The sequence below is a fragment of the Elephas maximus genome, chromosome 16 (assembly GCF_024166365.1).
Source record: "Elephas maximus indicus isolate mEleMax1 chromosome 16, mEleMax1 primary haplotype, whole genome shotgun sequence".
Lineage (NCBI taxonomy): Eukaryota > Metazoa > Chordata > Mammalia > Proboscidea > Elephantidae > Elephas > Elephas maximus.
The window spans coordinates 36,065,393-36,090,808 of NC_064834.1; the positions used below are offsets into that span (position 1 = coordinate 36,065,393).

At 37.2% G+C, this 25,416-nt stretch overlaps 1 protein-coding gene across 3 annotated transcripts in view; it reads right to left on the bottom strand.

Moving 5' to 3' along the window:
- Positions 1 to 25,416, bottom strand: part of PRKG1 (protein kinase cGMP-dependent 1) — a 1,427,928-nt gene that overhangs the window by 211,225 nt on the left and 1,191,287 nt on the right. For all 3 annotated transcript variants that reach the window (XM_049855706.1, XM_049855705.1, XM_049855704.1), the window contains one exon: positions 23,246 to 23,340. In XM_049855706.1, coding sequence (XP_049711663.1) covers positions 23,246 to 23,340 — 95 coding nt within the window. The remainder of the gene's footprint in view (positions 1 to 23,245; positions 23,341 to 25,416) is intronic.

A 25,416-nucleotide genomic window follows, 5' to 3' on the forward strand; every position in this document is an offset into this window, starting at 1 on the left:
TTCTCTCTTAAATGTATTCTTTGTCATACCATAAACTGAGTCATCCTCCATAACCGGTGAAACTGAGGCACAATGAAATGCTAATAAACCTGTTAATTAGCTCTGACGAACAATGGAGAAAACAAATTGGGTTTACCAGCACCTCCAGTAAAAATCCTAAGGGCTGATGCTCTCAAATGCAGGCTCATTTGCAATCACCTAGGCAACTGCTGACTAGCCCCAAGGGAAGTATTTGCTGGGAAATAGTAATACAACTGAAGGAGCCCTGGTAGCGAGAAATGGTTAAGCCACTCAGCTGCTAACTGAAAGTTGGTGGTTCCAACCCACCAGCTGCCTGGTGGGGGTAGGGGGAAAAGACCTGGCAATCGACTCCTGTAAAGATTACAGCTAGGAAACCCTGTGGGGCAGTTCTACTCTGTTCTATAGGGTTACTATGAGATGGAATTGACCTAACAGCACACAACAGTAACAGCAAGTAATACAACAAGCCAAGCCAGCCCCACACTTTCCCAGTTTCCCTCGCACTGAACATAAATATTTGAGAAGATTTTACAAAGGCCCTTATTTACACACCTCAGATTCCTGCACCACAACAGACTATCAGAATTCCATGAATGTGTGTTAAGGTTTGTTTCTTCACTTTTTCTGCCTCTAATTTATATGTATAATTTGATTTCAAAATGAAACCCCTCCAACTGTCTCAATTAAGACATTTCTCTTTTGATACAGTTTTCTCACATCTGAATCTCCACAAAAATAACACTGGTCTGACACAACCTTTGACTGTTTACCCTACCCATGAAAACCAACTTGGCAGCCATATTGTTCTCAATACCTAAAGATCATAAAATTCAGAGAGGATCATTTAATCTACATCCAAATTGCTCAAATGTTGGTAACAAAGCTGAATAAGGACACAACTTTAAGGGCTAAATAAGATGTTATTTTGCTAGGAAGAATTTTCTGAAGTGGCTCCCCAAAGATGTCCCCCTCTATGAATATGAACCTCTGAATATGAAAAGACATAGCTCCTATGATTGGTTAATGTTATGCAGCAGGGTTGATCCTGAGATACGGAGATAATCCCAGCAGGTTTGATATAATCACACAAGCCCTTTAAAATGTGGTTATCTCCAGTTGGTAGAAGAAAGGATAGTGAGAAAGATTTTAAGCAAAAGGAGGATTTCACACATTGTTGCTGGCTTAAAGACAGAGAGGGCCATGTGCCAAGGAAACAGAGACTTCAGTTCTATCACTGCAAGAAACTAAATTTCACCAACAACCTGAATAATCTGGGAAACCGATTCTTCCCCAGAGCCTGCAGGTAACAGCCCAGCCTAGCTTGATTACAGCTGTGTGAGACCCTGAACAGGGAACCCAGCTGAGCCCTCTTGAACTTCTGACCAACAGAACTGTGAACTCATAAATTTGTGTTGTTTTAAGGCCCTAAATGGGCTTTGGTAATTTGGTAGTAACAGAAAACTAATACAGTTATTTCAATAAGAGCGGAGGAACAGAGCAGAATTTACCCCCTGCTTTGTGACTTTCACAGATTAAAACATTTATTTGATATCATTTTTTCTAGGATGAAGAGGAACTAGTTTGCTTCACAGCCATTTACCATTTATTGATGTTACAGTCCTCACATAGATGTGATCAGCCAATTAAACTGTAAAACTGGTAACCTGCCTTAACAGAACACATAAGTGCAAAAAGGGCATTGCAATTAATGTTTCTCTACGAAACTCAAAACACATTTACTTGTCAAAAAGTTTACACAGACAGATGTTAAAACTGCCAAAGTAATCAATAAATATTTTGAGGGAGATAATTTGAAGCCATACACACCTCGTCTCTCTCCTTAAATTTTGCTCACTGATTTTAACCTTCATCGGTGGATATTACCTGTAACAATTATTACTGTGGTGGTCTAATACTGATTTTCTGTTTCCTTCATTTTTTCTACATTAATCAGAATTATTCTGTAAGGAATATTTGTCCCTTCTCCTCATTTATTCAATCATTTATTTATATCTATGTGGAAAAAAAAAAAAGTAGAGTCATGGATAATTATATTATTCTTTTGGTTAAATAACTCATATTATCATAATATATTTTGTTACTTAAATTGTTCTAACTTTGGCATGGGGGCTTTTTCAGATTGGCTCCTGTGTTTGTTTTACATGTGCCTATTGTTTTTAAAGCATTTCCTTACTTTCTGACACTAAAAGATTCTCCAACCTCACCTTGTATTTTTCCTACCCTAGGCCTATAATCAGTCATCCCTCCAAGGAATCCTGGCGTCTTTTACAAGAGAATCATATTTAGAAATCAAGGTCTGGGCACTAGATATGCTTGTTGTTATTAGGATGTCACTGTTTTCCAGCATCTCAGTGGACACAACTAGGAAATACATGTATGTATACTTACACATGTATACAAATATTGTTGTTGTTAGTTGCTGTCGAATCAGTTCAAACTCATGGCGACCCAAGGTGTGCAGAGTAAATCTGTCCCATAGGGTTTTCAAGGCTGTGACCTTTCAGAAGCAGATCACCAGGCCCTTCATTGAGGGTATATAAATATATCAATATTTATTTTCTATCTATCTACGTGCATTCATATGTGGCATAGTGGTTAAGTGCTACAGCTGCTAACCAAAGGGTGAGCAGTTCGAATCCGCCAGGCGCTCCTTGGAAACTCTATGGGGCAGTTCTACTCTGTCCTCTAGGGTCGCTATGAGTCAGAATTGACTCGACGGCACCGGGTTTTTGGGTTTTGTGCATTCATAATGATATGTATGATTCTAATCCAGCACTACAATACCATTCTAGCCTTCCCCTCACATTGCTTATTTGTAATTTCTTTCTCCGACAGTGAAGAATCTGGTTCTCGTTATATACATTTTTTAAGATCTTTCTATTATCACTTAAGCTATTCTCATGTGTATATGGCACTAAATAGACATCAGAAACAGGCCCCCCAAAATAATAAAGGTCTTAATTTGACACATCTTAATGACCAAGTTTTACTAGCTGATCTATAAACTCAAAGAAAAATTTTGTTAAACAATTACTGAGCATAGTTGGCCAAATTTAATTCAAGAAAACTAGATTAGAAAACACTGAATCATAAAATACATTTTTCAAAACTATGGGCGCTGTGCTTACTCATTGTTCTATTTCTGCTACTCCTGCTAATTTTCAGTCATTAAATTCCACTCTGTCTTTGGAGTTCTCGAGGACTGGGACAGAGACAGTATAAAATACGCCCAGAAAATCTTATACTAGAAGGTAAAAACATACTCAAAGAATGATAGGGACATATCAGAAGGATAAAGGAGCCAGCTTCAAGTGAGTTTCACTGGCTAAGCTGAGACAATTTGAGCATCAAAATTAAATGCAGAGACTATCAGAGACCAACCTACTGAATAATATAGGAATCTATAAGCTAATACTGATATAAATAAATGAATAAGAAAAAAGAAAAGTTTGTCCACACAAAGAATGTCAATAAATGTAGAAGGGATGACAAATAGATAACCACCATTTGACAACTACCACAGGGTAACTGACACGTGGCGGGGGAGGGATGGGAAATGTCATTATATGTCAATGTAGGTAAGTGGGGATTTGCTGAGAAACAGGAGGTTATTGGAATAATATTGGAGTATTTTCTTCACAAATACAGTCAAATACAAAAGGGAAAATGATGTCCTTATAGTACAGAAAAATGGCAGACAGCAACAGGCCAGGTGAGCAAGGTTAACACAGCCATTGTGCTAAGCTGACACTGTGTGTCTCCTGGTGGGATGCAGTGAGAAGTGCATAACCTCTCTGTGGTATTCCTGCCAAGAACTCATCACCTGATTTTGATCACAAGGAAACATCAGATGAACCAAGATTGAGAATCATCTTACAAAATGAAAGACCTGTACTCTTCACAAATGTCAAGGGCATGAGAGAAAGAAGATAGATGAATGGAGACTGATGAAACATGCTAAGAAATGCAATACATGATTCTGGATAGAATCCTGGACCAGGCAAGAAAAAGAGAAACTGTTGGGCTGGTTGATGAAATCTGAATGGTATCTACGGATTGAATGTGAGTGTTATTTTATTACTGATTGGGAGGGACAGTGTATCTTTGTTTGTAAGAATGTGTTACTTAGGGGTGATAAGGCATCATTTTTGAAATACCAAAAAGTTAGAAAAACATTTTTATGAAGGGCTTTAAGTTAAATTTTTAAAATGATTTGTGTATATATAATAAAATACTATTTAGTTATTAAAAAGAATGAGGGATTTCTTTTGATATGAAAAGTTCTCCAAATTTTATTAAATGAAAAAAAGTAAAGTACAGAATTGAGTGTATAGTATAATCCCTTTTGTATAACTTAAAAAATATATATACTTGTATATAATTCATTTGTCCTACATATAGATGAGGGTGAGGCAGAATAAGGGGCATCTATGGCATTGCCTACCCAGGGTGGGAATACCAGAGACACTTGAGAATTACCACTTAATTTTTTGAGTTTATTGGACTTGGGGGAGAGGGTCAGGAGAAGAATTATTCTCAGTGTTTCAAAGAATTTTCATGCATAACATGTATTTTCGTCACTGAAATATTTCCCACTTTTGTCACATTAAATTGAGGAAGGAAATGAATTTTGCTTTTCCTCTATTTTAGAAAGGAAATAGCTTTAGTAAAACAAGAAAATGCTTAACTACCATTCACAGTTTTTCAGATGCTCTTACCAAAGAAAACATGAGAATAGCCAAGCTCATTCTGTCCTGAGTCAACAGCTGCAATTTACAGGGATAACTGCAGCTTTATTCTGAATTGTCTTAAATGTGTTAGTTTAAAACCACAGTAGCATTAAAAAATTAAGTTATACAAATACAAAAGAAAATGTGCATAAATTTCTCTAAAATCCGGGAAAGGTTTTCTAACTATAACTCAAAATAGAGATGAAATAAAAGATTTATAAAAATGACTCAACAAAATAACAACAAACTTGGGTATGATTAAAAAACATCATAAGCAAAGTTCAAAGATAAATAACAAACTGCGGAAAGGTATTAGTAACGTTTATCACAAACAATGGGTTAATACCCCTGATTGTATAAAGGAAAGTTAAAAATTGAGAAACAAAGGTCCAAAAGTCCTGCAGGAAAAGTGGCAAAACTTATAAACAGAGAACTTAAAAAATATATTAAAATTATCAACTTCATTCATGGTAAGAAATGTAAATTAAAACTACACTGCAACATTTCTAACCCACCATATTGGCAACAGTTCAAAAGCTTGATGAGACACTATGTTGGCAAAGCTGTGGGGAAACAGGCGCCCTCATACACTGCTGGTGGAAATACAAGCATTTTTTGTTATCCCAAAAGACTGAAAACTATCTAAATGCCCATATATAGATGGGTTGAATAAACTAGGATGCACACACATAATGGAATACTAAGGAGCTATAAAAATGTACTTGCATTATGGTGTTGGCGAAGAATACTGACTATACTATGGACTGCCAGAAGAACAAACAAATCTGTCTTGGAAGAAGTACAGCCAGAATGCTCCTTACAAGCGAGGATGGCAAGACTTCATTTCATGTACTTTGAACATGTTATCAGGAGGGACCAGTCCGTGGAAAAGGATATCATGCTTGGTAAAGTACAGGGTCAACGAAAAAGACGCTAGACATGATGAATTGACATAGTTGCTGGAACGATTGGTTTAAACATAGCAAGGATTGTGAGGATGGTGCAGGACCAGGCAGTGTTTTGTTTTGTTGTATATAGGGTCGCTTTTTATGAGTCGGAACCAACTTGACAGCACCTAACAATGATAACATAAAAAAATGAAGACAATCTCTGAATTTGTATAATTTCCAAGATATATTGTTGAGTGAGAAAAGCTGAAAACAGAAAAAGTACATATGGTATGCCACCTTTAGTGTAAGAAAGAAAGAGGAAATTAAAAAACATACGTGTTCTGCTCATTTTCCAAAAAGAAACACAGGAAATGCAAACCAGAAAATAATGAAATTGAATACTTAAGAAGAGCAGAGAAGAACGGAGTAGAAGTGATAGAGGAAGGAGGCACACTTCCCTGAGCAGACTTATTTTGGTATAATTTACACTTTTAGAAGCATACTAAAGTTCTACATATTCAGAAAATAAAATTATATTGACAAGGAAGGATGGAAAAAAAAGACTTAGAAGTTGATCAAACAGAAATACATAAGCCCAAGTAAATTTTAAATGATATTTGACATAATCAAACAAAGGTGAGGGGGAGAACTAATCCAAGTAATTTTTGAACACGGTGCGTTGAATGAAGACTTCCACAATAGGAGGAAATAAAGAATAGTCAACGGATTTTTAACTTCTTTTTAACTAGGTTTTTTGTCAGGCTAGGCATGTTACAGATGGCACAGTGGTTAAGGGTTCAGGCTGCTAACCAAAAGGTCAACAGTTTGAATCCACCAGCAGTCCTTGGAAACCCCATGGGGCAGTTCTACTCTGTCCTATAGAGTTGCTATGAGTTGGAATAGACTTGATGGCAACATTTTTGTTTGTTCGTTTTCGGGTTTTATGCATGTTACAATTCCAAAACTACTTTATACAAAATGTGGGCTTGAGCAAATAGTTAAATGCATTGATATCAGCCAAAGACAGGAGCGGATTAACCAGTAAGCAAGATACACACTGGCTTATGGCAAGCAAGGTACACACAGGCTTAATTGTGTTTCCTTACTAATCTGTAGTGCACAATTTCACAAGGATTTCACTACATCTTTGATGTGGTGGAAAACAGGTGAACTTGTGCACTACCGATTAATAAGTAATCAGAAGTCAACCCGTGCGAACGTTGCTTATTGGGTTACCCATCCCTGGCCAGAGAGGGAGAGAACACAAATGTGGCATGGGGGAGGCGAGGAGCAATGAGGGGATGGTATGGAACTGGGGATATCAGTACTAACTTGTGATTTCTAAAATACACCTGTACAGACACACACGCGTGCGCACACACACACACAACTATTTCCTACCTGTCTACTGAATTACAATTGCATCCAAGTAGCCACAAGCATAATTAGGGTACAGATCTTGGTTTTTAAATACCATTCCCTACTAAAAGGAAGTAGGGCTCCCTGGGAAAATGTGAGATTCTAAACGTGGGACAAGGAATGAACAAGGTAAGACTGGAACATATTGTTGTGCCAGAAGGTAAGGAAGTGCTTACCAAAATAAAAAAGAAAAAGATAAGGGCATGTCAAAAGGACACAGAAGGCAGCTTGCGTGGGTCCTCCCTGATCAAATCTAAGACAATCTGAGCATCAAAGTATGGATAGTAATGGATTAAAGTCCATTAAATAGAATAGGAATCCATAAGTACATACTGATTATTAATTACTTAGAAAGAAGGAAGGGCTTCCCCTCACATTAGAATGCTGAATGACAGACGTCAAGGGAGTGGATGAGTTGGACAATCACCACCATTTTTCAATCATTATTAAAAATATTTGTCCTGGAAGGAATCATGAACGGGTGCTAAATCGAGGGGAGAGTAGTTTGATGAAGAGCAGGCTATTTGCCTGCCCATAAAGAGTCTCCCCACAGATTATTAGTTGCAAGAGAAATATCATAAATATTCAGTGGCAAATATGAGCAACAACATAACTGGGGGGTCTAAATTAACATCACCATCGAGGGACAGAGTTGTGTGCCTCTTGATGTGTCTGTCTGATGCTCTGAGAAGGACACAACATTGCTTACATAATATTCCATCTGTGGCTACATAACTCGAATCTAGTCATGAAGAACTTTCAAAAAACAAACTCAAATTGAGGGACACTATACAATAACTGGTCTGTAGTCTTCAAAAAAAACGTCAGTGCCATGAAAAATAAAGGAAACCTGAGGAATAGTTCCAGAGTAAAGGAGACCAAAGAGACATGACAACTGCGTGCAAGGCATGACCCTGTACTGAATCCTGAACTGGAGGAGAAAATGCTATAAAGACACTTCAGGACAACTCACAAAAGAGGAATAAGGGCTGTAGATTAGATAAAATATCATATCAGTATAGTGATTACATAAGGAAATATCCTTGTTCTTGAGAAATTCAATCTGTGGTATAAGGGTAAAGAGGCATGATATAGTCAACTTATTCTCAAATAATTCAGAAAAAAATTATGTATGTAGATGATAGAAACATACACACATTTATACAGATATATTATGGAGAGGAACAGGTGGGAGAGAGGCAAAAGGGGAGACAAAGACAGTGTGGGTGAGGGAGGAAGAGAGGGAGGTAGACAGAGAGAGGATGATAAAACAAATGTGGCAAAATGTAAAAAAACTGCTGAAGCTGGGTACGTGTATATGGGAGTTTTCTATGTTAATCTTGTAAGTCTCTGTAAATTTGAAATTATTTCAAAATAAAAGGTCTCTGAAGGCCATAGGTATCTCAAAGTTGAATCTTTGAGTAGAATCAAGTCTTAGTGTTGTAAATGAATAATAAAAAAAAAAATGAATAGAGGTCATAAAATTAGAAGCTGCGAAATTTTTCATCTCATTTGTCTTGGAAGCATCCTAGTTGAGCTGATACTAGTTTTACTGTCTTGCATAAATGAAATCCTTTTGATCAAATGTTAAGTAGTCAGAATACTTTACTGCTCCTTTTAAAAAACAAAAGCCTGCCAAGCACTTTAGACATACCACTAATAATCTCCTAATAAAGTCTTCCTAAAGTTGGGCTATTTTATGGGCTAATGTGAAAATCAGCCATTTTTCCTCATAGAAGTTCCCTGAACAAAGTCCTGTCTATATTCTTTTCAGCAAGGTTCTTTAGAGTCCATCAAAATCAAATGGGATTTCATTATCATCTATTGAGGTAAACATGGATTTGAAGTGTAAAATGGTTATTTAAAATGCAGCCAAGACAGAAACAAAAGATCCTCACTTCAGCACCCACTGACATGATTTGCCTCTTTGTACTTATAGCAGTATTTACTAATATTACCAGACTGGAACACATTCTTTTCACTCAGGTTTAGCACAAAATAAATCTACATCTAATTTCCTAGGCAATTTCACATCCATTCTAGAAGTCTTTAGGCAAAACACTTTGGGTAGGTATGTGCAGCCACTGAAAAAAGAGATTTTGTTTTAAACTTGTTTCTCGTAAATCTCACCCTTAAGTCTGTCAGGGAACTGCTTTTGCAAAACAACTCAAAGTGGCAATTTTACATGAACAATTTCCTGACTTATCATTTTTAAGTAAAAGGAGTTAAACATGCAAATAGGAAAGATAACTTCTTTAATCTTATTTAAGCCAAGAAAAAAATATAATCTGGGCCTGTTCCGAATTTTCTGATTCTTTGTGTTTTGTTTTATTTTTCTGAGTTAAATATACAATATATTTCCTGAGCATTTATGCGTGAAAGTAAATACATTATTAAAGTAAGCGCATTAGTAGTTAATAAATAACAATAAGAGAAGTCCCTGAGTGGTGCAAACTGTTAACACTTGGCTGTTCATTGAAAGGCTGGAGTTGCGAGTCTATTCAGAGGTGCCTCAGAAGAAAATTCTGGCCATCTACTTCCAAAATATCAGCGACTGCAGACCCTACACAGCACGGTTGTACTCTGACGCACATGAAGTTGCCATGAGTCAGAAATGACTCTATGACTTTTTTTTTTAATAACCATTTTTGGACAAATCTACCATTGAAATGCAGTCCCATGTTCAGTGCAGTTTTCTAACTGTTTAAATGGAGGCCCTCAATGCCATACGTATCATCATATAAAAGAATACTCTTTCCTTGACAAATCTTTCTAAAAATGGAAGACTGCATTCAAATTATAATTTTCATATTCCTCAGAGTTCTAAGCCCAGCCCTGGAACACGGCCAAGTGAGAACAGGTGGCCTTGGTTCTCCATCTCTCAGTTTGTTCCTGCTTCCTACCAAACCTTGAGTGACCCAGACATTCAAATGCCATCCATTTCTTTTCCAGCTCCCACCAAACAGCCACCTTTACATCTAGGGTACACACAGCTGGTGTGGTCAACGTTTACTAAAAAGGACCCAGGGAAAAGCTCTCTGAAGCCCTAGAAGAAGAGAAGTCAGGGACTCAGGTTTCCGAAGGACGGTCTAGAAGGGGAGGTGCAAGCTCCAGGTGGGCACATTAACTTCCTTTTGGGAAGAGGCACAGGGGATGAGGTCCAGCATGGGACCTGCTAAAGCTCAGGCCCAGGGTAGGGGTCCCATTTGCCTGGGCCTAGTGTTGTGGTGTTTATGATTAATTCAGGTAAGATGAATGAGAAAACAATCTAATAGTATAAACTATACGGGGAAAAAAAAGAATTACAGTGGAAAAAGTGATAAAAGAGAGAAAGGAATGAATGTGAGAAATACTGTAGAATAATCAGTAAAATTTGGTGTTCAAATATGGAAGAGGGGAGCTATCACAGCCAGGGGCATTGCAGAGGTTGTCCTTAAAACCAGATAACTAGGAACATGAAGGTATTCTTAAAAGAGGAAGTAGTTTGAATGAGAGATAATGGGATTGGGAAAGAAATAAAAATGCTAGTACAGGCTCCTGTCCCTTGGTATTTACCTGTAAGTATAACCAACTCTATCCTTAGATGAGACCCAGAAATCCATGATCTACCCTCTAAACCCTGAAAGGAATGATCAGTACTGTTAATATAAACTATTCCATCAATCACTTGAAAACTATTTCCCATTCTCACAAATGCATACAACCTCACAAACACATAAAAAATCATTTGGTTATACACCACTTTTCAGGACATTTAGACACTGCTAGAAGGAGAAATTGTAGGATTTATATTCCCATTCTTAATGACTCACTCTACTTTTAGCAAATGGAAAATTAATGAAACTTGCTGTGGCTAGCGACAGAATAATCAGTCTTCTCTTTGAATAAAAACATCAGTTAAGATGGAAATAATAAAAATGAATATGGCATACAGTAGCCTCAAGAGTATGACTTAATATCCTCAATACTTATCAGGTGCACATAGTGACATGGAGAACATAACCAGTTAACCAGTTGCCATTGAGTAGATTCCAATTCACGATGACCCAATGTATGTCAGAGTAGAATTGTGCTCCATAGGGTTTTCAATGGCTGATTTTTGCGAAGTATAATAGATTTCCAGGCCTTTCTTCCAAGGTGCCTCTGGGTGGACTCAAACCTGGGTGGACTCAGCTGAGTGTTTTAACCATTTGCACCACCCAGGGACTCCATGGAGATAGGCTGCCTCATTACAGTATATGTAGGAAGTTAAAACAAAAAAACAACAAAAAAAGTTTTTTTTTTTTTAATTTTTTTTTAGGAAGTTAAAACCAAAACCAAACCAGCTCATAGCGACCCTATAGGACAGAATAGAACTGCTGCATAGAGTTTCAAAGGAGTGCCTGGTGGATTTGAACTGGTGACCTTTTGGTCAGCAGCCATAACTCTTAACCCCTACTCTACCAGGGTTTCCATGTAGGAAGTTAGGGGGATACAAAATATCAGTATCTTATAATAGGAAAGGTTCTAAAACCCATTATTTGCCATAATCTCAAATCTTCACTCTTCCAGGGCAGGTCTTGAATGACACAAACATGCTTTTATTTTTCCCTCGTTCTTAAAAAAAATATATGATTTACAATTCATGAATCGAATAAGAGAGCTTCAGGTATGTTTTCTAAGTGTTGAATATTTTTGTTTGGTAACACAAATTCAAAAGTCTAAAGTAAAAAATTCTATTTCTCCAGGACAGCAAACCCATGTTTCTAAAGGAATTAAGTGCATATGGACGTGGGTGGTGGAAAACCTGTATTCTTCTTAGGTAATGTTTGCAGAAAATGTTCCTTTCAAACCAACATGTTTCCCCATATGGGGAGCAGGTTTGCAGCAAAGATGTTGAGTTGATGATAAGACAGGCAGTCAGTCAACTGGGTATCAGCAACGGTCATCCAGTGATGCTGAGGGTGCCACTAAGCTCAGTCCTCAGGAATGTACTAGACAACAAATAAGGTCTTAAAACCCATAGAACTAGCCTGAGGGGTAGTTCTGAGAAACCGTACTATAGCTGCCTAAAGGGGGAAAAGGGGATGAGGGATAGGTTTATTTCTTTTTAAAATCATGTGCAATTAGCCATGAAAAACTAGGGCTGAGATTGAGATGAAACCACAAGTTTTTTCTGTACTTGAAGCTAAGTGAGTCGCTATCATCTAAAACATGAAACCTGGAAGAGGATACATGTATCAAGTAACTCAGAAGAGGAAGAATAAGAGAGAGGAGGGGGGAAAAAAAATAAAGCAGCTATATGATTTTTTCTCATGCACAGTTATACCTAATTTGTATAGGATAGTAATAAAATAAAACTAACATGTATTAAGAATATTTTTTTTTGTTTGTTTATGTTGCTCGTTCTGCCCTCCTCTGGTCACTGTTCTATGTAGGTGCAGTACCCAAAAAACAAAAACAAAAAAGACAAACCCACTGCCATTCAGTCGATTCTGGCTCACAGTGACACTATGGGACAGAGTACACCTGCCCCACAGAGTTCCCAAGGCTGTAAATCTTTACGGAAGCAGACTGCTCCATCTTTCTCCTTAGGAGCAGCTGGTGGATTTGAATTACCAATCTTTCGGTTAGCAACTGAGTGCTTTAACCACTGTGCCACCAGGTGCAGTATAGTGAATTGAAAAGACAATTAAGGAAGGGACCACAGAGAACTGGGTTTGAATCCCAGCTACTCTTCTGACTAGTTGTATGACCTTTTGCAAGTTACCTAGTATCGCTGAACCTCGGTTTTGTTATCTACAGAATGAAGATAATAACAACTGATGTGAGAAATAAATGGAATAATATATGTAAGAGGATTTTGCACAATGTCTTTTTGTTGTTGTTAGGTGCCACAAGTCAGTTCTGACTCATAGTGACCCTATAGGACAGAGTAGAACTGCCCCATAGGGTTTCTAAGGAGCAGCGGGTGGATTTGAACTGTGGATCTTTTGGGTAGCAGCCGAACCCCTAACCATATCTTGGAGTCAGTTTGGGGCTGCTGGGCCAGTATATCTTGATGTCAGTACCACATTGTCTTGGTCACTGTAGCTTTAATATGTTTTTAAGTCAGGTGAAATCAGTTTTCCACCTTTAATCTTCTGTTTCAAAGTTGTTGGGCTAGTCTAGATTCTGTACATATCCAGTATGAATTTTAAAACCAGCTAGCCAATTTCCACAAGAAGAAGCTGCTGGGATTTTGATTGGGATTGAATTGAATCTATAGGTCAATCTGGGGAGAGCAGTATTGAGTTTTATAATGTATGAATACAATATATCTCACCATTTCTCTTGGATATGTTTTGTAGATATAAGCGTAAAGGCCTTACACATCTTTTGTCAAATTCATCTCTAATTATTTAACAGTTTTTGATGTTATTATAAATGGTATTTTTAATTTCAATTTCTCATTGTTACTTGATTAAATCACAGATACCTATAAGATTATTTATTGACATCTATGCCTTGAGAATAGGAGATGGACTTGAAGTACCTTAAAATATTATATGGAATGTCCTAAAAGGGCTTCTGTACTTTTTTAATGCCTGAAATATGGGGTAAGAAAATTATTACATAGTGTATTTGTCCTGAAATCTCTCTTTACTCTCATTTCATTGTATGAAGCAGGAATGAGAATCATGTGAGGCCAAATATAGCTGGAAATGCTTGCTTCATGCAGACACAGTCTTAATCAGAATACATGAGTAATGCTACATTCACAGATAATTTTTGGCAAGAATATTCAGAGGACTTCAAAACATTTTTTTTTTCCAGGCATCACAAGTGATTAGCGTAATGACAATGAATCTAACCAATTAAAATCTCTGTTGCCTGTCCAAAGTATGATTTATAACAAGTCATTTTTCTTCTATGGTGTATGAAGGAAAAATTAAGAAGCAATCATTTAGACACGGAAGGAATAAGAATGACAGAGATGCAAAATACTAGCCAAGTTCATTAACTAAGAACTTAGCTTCCACTGAAACCATTTTTATACATGTTTTTGAGGAGATTTCCAAATTTACATTATTTGTCTCTTATCTTGTGGCACCTGAAGGAAATCATTTGCCAGAATGACATGTCGGAGAATAGTTATGAGGGATCAAAATTTTTTTGTAAGTAGCTCAATTTCCACCATTGAAAATGACCTTATATTTCAGGCAGCAGGGATAAAGAAACTATTTTATGGAAAAATACTAAGACACACTATGGTTTCCCCAACTACCTACGACAATCTGAGCTCTTTGATAGTCATTCATGTAAGCAGGCTCAAAGCTTTCTTGTGGAAGTGAAATCCTCTTTCATAAACCTCCTTGCATTTAACAGAATTTTATTAAAAAAAAAAAAAAATCAGTTTTATAAGTTATTTAAAACTAATGAGTCTTGGGTTATTGATCAACTACTAACAATTATACCCAATAATGAGTTAAATCAAGTACTTCTGATACACCTGTGTCTACCAAAAAACCAAACCCGTTGCTGTCAAGTTGATTCCAACTCACAGTGACCCTATGGAAAAGAGTAGAACTACCCCATAGGGTTTCCAAGGAGCAGCTGCTGGATTTGAACTGCTGACCTTTTCTTTAGCAGACTGAGTTCTTAACCACTGTGCTATCAGGGCTCCATCTGTGTCTATAGTGCACACTAAAGCATTAACAAAATAATTTAGAAAATTCAAACAGCAACAACAACAAAAAATGTTTGTGTAACTAACTACATATTTCAGGTGAAAATGTTCTTCAGAGAAGTCCAGAGAGTAGATGTTCAGAATTTTTTGATGAAATTATCTTCTTTATTGTGTATGTGGTTGTTGTTAGATGCTGTTGAGTTGGCTCTGACTCATGGCAATCTTATATAAAATAGAACAAAACATTGCCTGGTTCTACTCCATCTTCATAATCATTGATATAATTGTGTGTGTGTGTAGGCTAGGCCAAATTCTAAGGTGTTTCCATAATAATATCAATTACTTAGTGCAGGAGGGGAGGATGTGTGTGTGTGTGTGTGTATCAAACTTATATATTGTAATATGGCTTCTTCAAAACCAGGGTAAAATTCTTTAATGGGTTCCTAGGCAGCAAAGCTCAAAGCCCTCTAAGAAGGCAAATGACCTGAAAAGATTTGTTTCAGAGCTGTTATCACACCTTAGTATGCAGTGAGGTTGACGGTGAGGAGTATGTAAAATGGATGGGAGGTGAGCAAGACTGGACACAGGGGTACCAATCAGGAGGCTGTGCAGAAATTCAGGTGGTCCTAACCGAAACAGTGGTAGCGACAATGCAAGAAGCAGGTGATGTTGAAAGTTATTTAGTACGTAGAGTCATCAGGATTGGGTTATCAGTGATGTGGCTATTTCAGGACAGGAAAGAGCCAAGGATAACATCTAGATTTCTGGTCTGAGGAACACTTATTGCAGTAGGTATCACTGGAAAAGGAATCAATTTGGTTGCAGGTAGAAAGAAAATGAGTTTACTTTTGTTCAAATTCCATTTGAGTCACTCAAGTGATATCTACACGGAGATGCTCCATAGGAAACTGGGTCTGGAGCTCAGGAAAAAGTTCTGGGATGGAGATATAGATACTATCATGTATTTATGACACCCCATTCTTCTCCCAAAATATTATTTTGCACATTATCTATTATAATTGCTTGTTTACCTGTAAATCCTGAACAAGAAAATAAGCTCAGGGCAAAGACGTGCGGAAACAGCTTCCGTTAATGAGCGCTGCTCTCCCCAACAGCCTTTCTGTACTTCTTGCATCTTACAAATGGAACAGTGATCTAGCTTTTGCCAAAAAGAAGCTGGCCCTAACTACTGGCAGCTTTCTGGCTTTGGGCCTTAGCCACAAATCCAGGACAACAGAAAAAATCCCCTAGACATTCAGTTACATTTTACAAAGATTACCTATTACAATCCTTACAAGATTAATCCTCACTGAAAAAACACGTTAATTACAATCCTCACTAAAAACAACAACAGAAGATTCAGGTGCTAGAGGTAGAGCGACGTCTGAAGGTTAGAGAAACCAGCTGTACCTGGACTGGAGAGCTCATAAGGGGCGGGTGAAGGAGTCTGGCTGTAGCTCTATGTAAGAGGGTGACTGGGACTGAGCCCTCCTGAGGCTGGGAGTCCTGGAGCATTTTTACACTGCTGATGTAAAGCTTTTGAAATAACTCTCTGTTGGCCCAGGCAAGTGTCAAGGAGGATTTCTCTTAAAGAAACAGAAACCCAAGACTTGCAGCTGCTGTTTTGTTGTTGTTGTGTGCTGTCGAGTCGATTCCAACTCATAGTGGCCCTATAGTGATCCTGTAGAACACAGCAGAACTACCCGGATACGGTTCTCTGGCTGTAATCTTTACAGGAGCAGATTGCTAGGTCTTTTCTCCTGCAAAGTGACTGGTGGGTTTGAACCACTGACCTTTCACTTAGCAGCCGAGTACTTAACCATTGTACCACCAGGGCTCCTTATCTTGCAACTAAGGGATCTGAATTCTTTTAAATCTATCGGCATGGTACATGAACATCAAACTGAAATTCATACCTGCAAAGAGGAAATATATGAAACAGCTATACAGAGATGCTCCAATAACACAGGCACAAGGGGATCCCTCGGATCCCCAGGTCCACTGAAAATGAGCATGCATTAAAAACACACACACACACACATATTCATATATATATGTATACCAAAAACCGAAACCAAACCCAGTGCCATCGAATCGATTCTGACTCATAGCGACCCTATAGGACAGAGTAGAACTACCCCATAGAGTTTCCAAGGAGCGCCTAGGGGATTCAAACTGCCAATCTCTTGGTTACCAGCCGTAGCACTTAACCACCATGCCACTAGGGTTTCCCTATACACACACACACACAATAAACACAGACCACAAGCTATTATAAACCATGCAATAGGGAAGGCCAGAAGACATGACAAATAGTAGAATTTGTACCCCAAAAGTGAAGATAATAGAAAAATTCCAAGAACTTAAGATATCTTAATAGAATTAAACAGATAAAGCAAAAACAACAACAACATAATATGAATTTTAAAATAAGAGTGACAATAACTAACTTATGGAACACTTAGTACTTTCCAGACATCATTCTAATATACATACATACTATTTACATTACTTGGTTTAATAATCACCTCAACCTTATGAGGCAGGTACTACTATCCCCATTTTAGAAAACATGAAAATGAAGCACAAAGAAGTGAAAGAAAACAAGATCACATGCCTTGTAAATGACAGAGCTGGGACTGGAACCCAGCAGGTCTGACCTCAGAGCTCAGGGCCTTACAACCAAGCTGTGGCAATTGCAAATTCTAAAAGTATTTTTAAAATATAGTCATGGGAAACTCTGCAGACGGATTGGACTTAAGACCTGATAAGAATTGATGGGAGAGAAGGTTCTCAGATTCCACTACAAACCCAGCATTGAATGATATACAGAAGGAATACATGAAGAGAACAAAAAAGCCAAGGCTGGGTAGAATAAGGAGGCTAAACCTAGACTAATAAGAGTTCTGAAATGAGAAACAGAGAAAATGTAGGAAAGGAAATATGCACAGATGATTCTGGGAATTTTCCAGAATCAGGAAAGCAAAATTTCCAGAAGAAACACACACAATCACACAAAGGATAAATAAAACATATCTGTACTTAGAGTGTAGTAAAAGTGCAGAACGCCGAACACAAACAGAAAGCTATCATAGAAAAAAGACAGCTTATCTATAAAGGAACGCTGATTTGACTTACTGTAGATGATGAATGCCAGAAGTTGGTATAATAGTATATAAAATCCTGAAGGAAAATAAAATTTAACCTAGATCTCTATACCTAACACAATACTCATTTGAATGTAGGCAAAATGAAGACGCTGTAACATACAAAGGCAGAAAGTATAAACAGACCATCTCTAAAAAAAAATTACTAAACGTTAGGCCCACCCAAAGGGAATGAGCTGGGTACAAGAGCAACAGTGAGCAAAGTAACTGGTAAATAAGTTGCTACATCTAAAAAAAAAAAAAAATTATCTGATAAAATACACTAATATTGATGACAAACATTTGGGGTTTAAAAATCTGGTATGTATACTAGAAAACTATACATAAAAGCTGGATAGTGGTGATTTGGAGTTAAACACATTAAGATCCTTGTATTATTAAAGAAAAGGATATAGCTATTGATCGACATTACGTGTTAAATACATATATTAAAAATTTAAAGATAATCATTGAAAGAGTAGAAAAAGATGGTAAAACTTCCAAATCAGGAAATGACACAAACGCATTGAGTGTGACAGAAGAAAAAGAAAAAAAAAAGAAAAAGAGATGATATTGATAAAGAAAATCAAGATGCAGAATGAAATAGAATAAAACTGTTCTGTGTAAAATTTTAAACACAAAACAAGCTTATATACGTTTATGAATACACATGACATACAAGCAATGAAGATTCACAACTTCAGGAAGGTGGTATTGGGAGGGAGGGGAAGTACTGGGGGAGGATACAAAAGAGATTTGGATTGTATCTATGATATTTTATTTCCAAATAAATAATAATGTAAATGTGCTATAAAATAAAAATATATAATAATCTGGTTGAAATACTGCAAAATATTACCATGTCATATCCAACAGGTACTTGTTATATCACTTTTTTTTGCTGTAATATTACCTTTTTATTTTTTTATAAAAAGGAACATGAGAAGAAAATAAGCAGCAGGTTGAGAGAGGTTAACTAACTTCACCAAGATCACAGTTGGTGAGAGGAGAAGCTGGGGCAATACAGACTTCCAATAACAAAGTCTATTAAACTGACTTTGACTTATTCATTTTTACAATAATGAGGACAGGCCTGGCTTGCAGCATAGGTGATCAGAATGAGGGACGACAGCTGAGAGAGTTCTTGTAGGGAAGGCCCCGCTGACAGTGGTTTGCTATTAAACACCATCATTTAATAGGAAGCCTCAGGGCTACATTTGACATCATTGATATCTGGGGGTCTGTTCCAGATGTAAAGAGGTCAAATCTCAGAGGAGCAGAGGCTGTGTCTTAAGAAAACTTAGAGATCATTTAGTTCAACTTGCTCAGAAACTGAAGAGGCACCCGCCCGCTGCCATAGAGTCAATTCCGACTTATAACGACCCTATTTTTTTTATAGGGCAGAGTAGAACTGCCCCATAGAGTTTCTAAGGAGCGCCTGGAGGATTCGAACTGCTGACCTTTTGGTTAGCAGCCATAGCACTTAACCACTAGGCCGCCAGGGTTTCCTGAAGAGACACAGTGAGGTTAAATGGCATGTTCCAAGTTACGCAACCAATGAGTTTTTGACTCAAATCTAATGCTATGCCAATTATAACAACAGCTCTAAGCATTAGTTAAGATGTTGGAGATGTGGTGGCGATGATGATAAAGATGAAGATGATGGTGGTGGTGATGATACAAATAACTTTTCTTGAGCACTGAACTAAATTCTAGGCACGCACTCAAATGCGCCCCTTGTGAATCCTCACAACAACCCAATAAATTAGGTACAACCATAATCTCAATTACAGATCAAAGGAAAGGCTCTCAGGGTCATGTGATTACTAAATGACCGTGGATCCAAACTCAGGCAGTCTGATTGTTGAGTTAGAATTCTTCATCATTTGCTATGCTGAGGACTCAAATGTTAGAGGAAAAGGAGGTAGGGGCTGAATGAAATAACTTAGGAAATTTTCTGAACATCCTCAGGAGGATAAAACAAAAAATCCCAGTACATATAAATTTTATTTGTGAGAAAATCACAATCCGAAATGCTATGTGATGTACTGACTGTAATTTTTTTCTTCCAAGCATCAAAACTATATGGTCTGCAAACAAGCACAGCTATTACCCAAAAGAATACACGCGGTTGTCCAACAGACTTTATATTCTCAATTTATATCAACTTTTAAGTTACTCAGAGAGAAACAAGTCAATCTGTTTTGTGAAAAGTTGGAATCTCTTGTGAGAGACACTGAAATTTAAAGATCAAAAGAACATACAGACATGGCATGAAAACAAGTTACAGATGTAGAATATCAAAATGTTAGAATGCCAAAAAAATCAAAATAAGGAAAATAACAGCCCCAGGTTAACCTAATAGGCTTGTTTCACTTAAAACTGGGCACAGTGTTTTCAAGAGGCAATACCTGATTGATAACAACAACAACAAAAAAAAACCTGTTGCCATTGAGTCGATTCCCACTCATAGCGACCCTATAGGACAGAACAGAACTGCCCCATAGGGTTTCCAAGGAGCACCTGGTGGATTCGAACTGCCAGCCTTTTGGTGGGCAGCCTGAGCTCCTAACCACTGCACCACCAGGGCTCCTCCTGACTGACTGATAGAAACCACAAAATGACAGCCCACGGGTAAAACAATCTGTAGAAATGTTTGGTTGCCTTGAGTTCTTTGAAAAATCAAATTAATATATCATGTTTTAAAATCACATCTCACATTTTTTAATCTAGTTTTTTCTGTTTTTCTTAAAAAGCTCATTCCACACTTCCACAGATTAGCAATGGTCTAGGGATCAGTTGCTGTCACATAAGATTTCTAGTTATGTAGTTACATAAAAAAAAAAATTTTTTTTTTTTTTTTTTTTAGTTACATAAGGGTTTCAGGTTTCTATAGTCCTTACTCACCTTACTTTATACCTTTACATTATCAGCCTCCCCCCTGTAGTCAATTGAGCTCATAACTTCTGACACATGGCCAAACAAATTCCAGTAGTTGAGGTGATCAAAATCAGATAGGATTACAAGATTGGGCATCATCACAGAAGTTCATTTGTTCATTCACGCATTTGTTAATTCATCCATTCGACAAATACTATTGAGTATCTGATAAGTGCCTGATGCTAGGCTCATCTCAGAATAGAAATACTTGGGATTTCTTTTCATGAAGGTAATATGAATCATAGATTTGGAAGAGTTTACAAGGTGTGTGTAATCAAGAGAGTTGAGGACAAAACACTGATGAACTTTAAGAAATAAAATAAGGAATTCTGAAGAATGTTAGTGATCTCAAGGGTAACAAAGGATGGCAAGTTTAAAGAAGGAAGGGTGTCAACGGTGTAAACTAGCTGAGAAGTGAAGTCAAAGACAGAGAAGAAAGAACATTCTACTGGGTAAGTAGCAAGTCTCTGGTGACATTTAAAAGAGAACTTAGCATAAACAGATAAAGCCAGATTGAGTGTTGTGAAAGTGAGGGTAAACGGCATAAGAGAAAATAGAAGGGGGGCTTGAGAAGAGAAATGGTGGGGAGGGGAGTAAGGAGAGGAAGACAGGTTGATTGTTTTGCAGGTTATGGGAGAGCTGAATGTGCTTTCAACAGAAAGGACCAGTGACGAAGACCAGTTATGTGCAAAAGAGAGTCTTGTCACCAGACCATTCACAAGAATAACTATATGCTAGAAATAATTAGATGGAGTGGTATTAAATTATTCTGTTATCAGAGCAAAATTTGGCAACTTTTCCATAAACCATATGCCCAATGTCACTTCTTGGAACACATTCTAGAAAGGTATTCTCACCATGAAAGTGTTTTTTTTTTTTTTTTTAATTCTCTCTGAAATTCAGTGACAATAAGCTAGCAAAGAAAACCTGTCAATTCCAGTTATTTATTCCTTATTTTCTGGTATTTTACTTGTGACCGCAGTCAAAAATGATAGTAAATGTTTCTGGTCTATTGGCCATGTTAGAAATAACATTAATTCCCACAGAGGCCTTTAATCTTGGACCAATGAAGCCAGGTGGTCTAATCCTCTAGAATCTTCTATACATATAATAATCAAGGGGAAGAAAGATTAGAGTACTAAGGATATGTTCATGCAGTTTACACTTGGATATAGTTTTTATTGTATTCTTTTGTGGGTTGACAACAAACATGCTATTTCTTTTAACTTTGCCACTGGAAAAATCTAATGTTAAGTACATGCTCATTAGACACAGATCATAAGAACTCAGTAAAAGAAAACAAGAAAGTTGAATGCATTTAATTCTGAATTTTCATAAGGCAATATGGCCTAAGATGATTTACCAGGATATCTTTATTTCATTTCTGTAGCTGTTAACCAGTAAGAAAGAAAATAAAAACTGCCATCTGATTGTGGTTTGAAAAACAAAAAAAACCTCCCTAAACTATTTTTTCATAGTATTTTTTAAACAAAACGAGTATAATGCAATTTTTAAAATGAAGGAATAATTTGAAATGGAAGAAAAACTGTTCCAAACATCTTAGGAAAAAATTACAACCTATTGCTGTTCCTCTCTAGTAGATACTCCTGTACCTGGAATTTGGTACAAAAATAAACGTTTATTGGTTATTTAAATGACTTATATACAGCAGTGAACTTTCAAAAGTCTCATCTATATTTATTGATACCCAAGACACGTTGTTTATTGGGAAACATAATTAGAGTACCTAAATATATTTGTCATAATTGTCATGCATTCTGTAAAATGCTTTGTGTAAAGTCAACTAGATTTTTCTTCCATAGCATATGGGAAGAGATCCCAAGGGCTCGCTTCTTGAGGTCTGAGTTGACAAGTACAGTTTCAGTCACCTTGAAGCTCGCCTCTACTAATCTAGCCTTCAAGCTCATCAAGAGTGTATCTGCAAGGAGTACATTTCCTCCACCTCCACCTCCACCTCCACTACCATAGCTGTGATGACAGCCACCATCCAGAGGTGAGCCCTGGAAAGGCTTCCCTGCCTTCTGATCCATTGTTTGTACAATCAGATCTAAGGATTTCAAAATTCTCAACCAACCTTCTTCCTATAACTCTGAGTAAAAATGAACAAAAGAAGCTTAGCAGATACTGTTCTTTCTCTTTTGGAGTCTTTATAGAGAATGCAGTTAAGGAACACAAAGCTGAGAAATGTTCATGTTAATGTAAAAATGATTTATTCCAAAAATTAATCAATCCTGCAACTATACAAACTGATTTCAAGTCTAGCTGGAAATAAATAAAAATTGCCTTCAAGGTCTGTGTCTGAGATTACAATAAACACTAAATAAAAGAGCCTATTTTGCTAGGAGCTCAAAATATAAGACAAGAATTTATGTATTCAACCCAAGACGGTATAACATATGATCAACTTACCCCTGAAGGGCTTTCTCTCCAAACCAATCTCCTTTTCCTAAAGTTCGCAGAAAAACTGGGTCTTCGCTTGGTGAGTCTTCTCGTGTGACATTTACCTACAAAGAGAAACAACGAAAGTTTAAATCCACTGCCTTCCCTGGATGATCAAGTGAACACTAATTGAGAGTGCTAATTTCATTTCTTCTTTTTTTTTTAACTTCTTTTTATGAGGAAAACAAATTTAAATTACCAGTGACAGGGCCAAGGAATAATATGACAAATTTTTTGTGTAAATCATAAGAACGGACCTCATAATATTTTGCTAAACTTCCATGTTTTTTCAAGAAATTAAAAAAATACACATACGAGGAAATTTGAATTTCACTTAATCCTACCTCCTGTGAGTCAACCACTATAATGAATCTAGTGGCTATCTTCGTCATCTAGTGCTGCTATAACAGGAATACCACAAGTGGATGGCTTTAACAAAGAGAAGTTTATTCTCTCACAGATAGGTAGACTACAAGTTCAAATTCAGGGCGTTAGCTCCAGGGGAAGGCTTTCTCCGTTGGCTCTGGAGGAAGGTCCTTGTGATGCATCAGTCTTCTCTTGGTCTGGGAGTATCTCAGTGCAGGAACCTCAGGTCCAAAGAATGCACTCTTCTCCTGGCACTGCTTTCTTGGTGGTATGAGGTCCCGGTGTCTCTCTGCTTGCTTCCCTGTTTTATATCTCAAAGAGATTGGCTTAGGACACTATCTAATCTTGTGTATCTCACCAATATAACTGCCACCAATCCGTCTTATTACATCACGGTGACAGGATTTACAACACATAGGGAAATCACATCAGATGATAAAATGGTAGACCATCATACAAGGGAATCATGACCTAACCAAGCTGACAGATATTCTGGGGGGACACAATTCAATCCATGACAGTGGCTGTTCCTGCAATCTTATTTTATGCATTTACAAACATTTGTTTTTAGAATACATGAATAGCATGATACCATTTGTATCATTCTGCAACTTCTTTTTTTCTCTTTACATTGTTTAAAGTATTTGTTCTGTGTTAGCAGTATGAATCTAGTTCATCCATTTTTATGTTCCAGTGTCTTACTATATGCAACACTCTGCAGATTATTTTTTTCTCTTAACATTGTTTAGATTATCCATTCTATATTATTAGTATGAACCTAGTTCATCCATTTTTATGTTTCAGTGTTTTCCTCTGTTATATAAATATATGTATTTATCCATTTCATTGCTGGGACATTTATATGTACAATTGTTTGCTATTAAAATGCTGCAATGAACACCATTTTACACATCTCCACATAGAACTAGCCATTTGATTTTGGTTCATGGTGACTCCATGTGTGTCAGAGTAGAACTGTGCTCCATAGGGTTTTCAATGGCTGGTTTTCCAAGCCTTTTTTCCAGGGCACCTCTGGGTGGGCTCAAACCCCCAACCTTCCAGTTAGCAGCCGAATGCGTTAACCATTTATACAACCCAGGAACTCCTCTCCACATATTTGTCCCAGCTCCTCTAGGATATGCCTGTCTCTTTCTCTAAGAAGAACCCAGCTTTCATTCAAAGGCCAGCCCACGTCCATGAAGCCTTCCTGTTGGGCTCTAACTGACTATATCTCATGAACCAAATCCTTCATTCAGCAGAATTTCCCTTTTAAAAGATATATAAACTACGTAAAAAAAATTTCTTTGGCATTCTCTGAACTTTATAATAAGCACTCAATCAAGAGCTGTAGATTGTTTCATCAGAAAATCTTCATTACAAATAAGATATCCCAGCACCAACAGGACTCATGACCTGTGTGCTAGTCCATGGAAAGCAAGTGACAGTGACTTTTTGTTGCATGAAAGAAGATATGAATGCAGTATGTCCTACGTTTGTGTTAATTCACTTCCCCCTCACGTTCCACTACTATTCACAATGCTGTGTATGTGTCTGCCAGAGAGGTTAAATCATTAAAATTCACCTATCTGGAAAATGTAATGAAGTAGAAAAACTAATTTCTTGAGACAATGCCAGACATTTAAACACATTTAAAAATACTATGCTTCACGTTTTTGAATCCAGGGACTGGATGTCAAACACCAGTTTTATAAGTATTCAGGTCTATGCAAGGAGGAGGGAATTCAATTATTACTCTCTATTGATCCATTTGATTA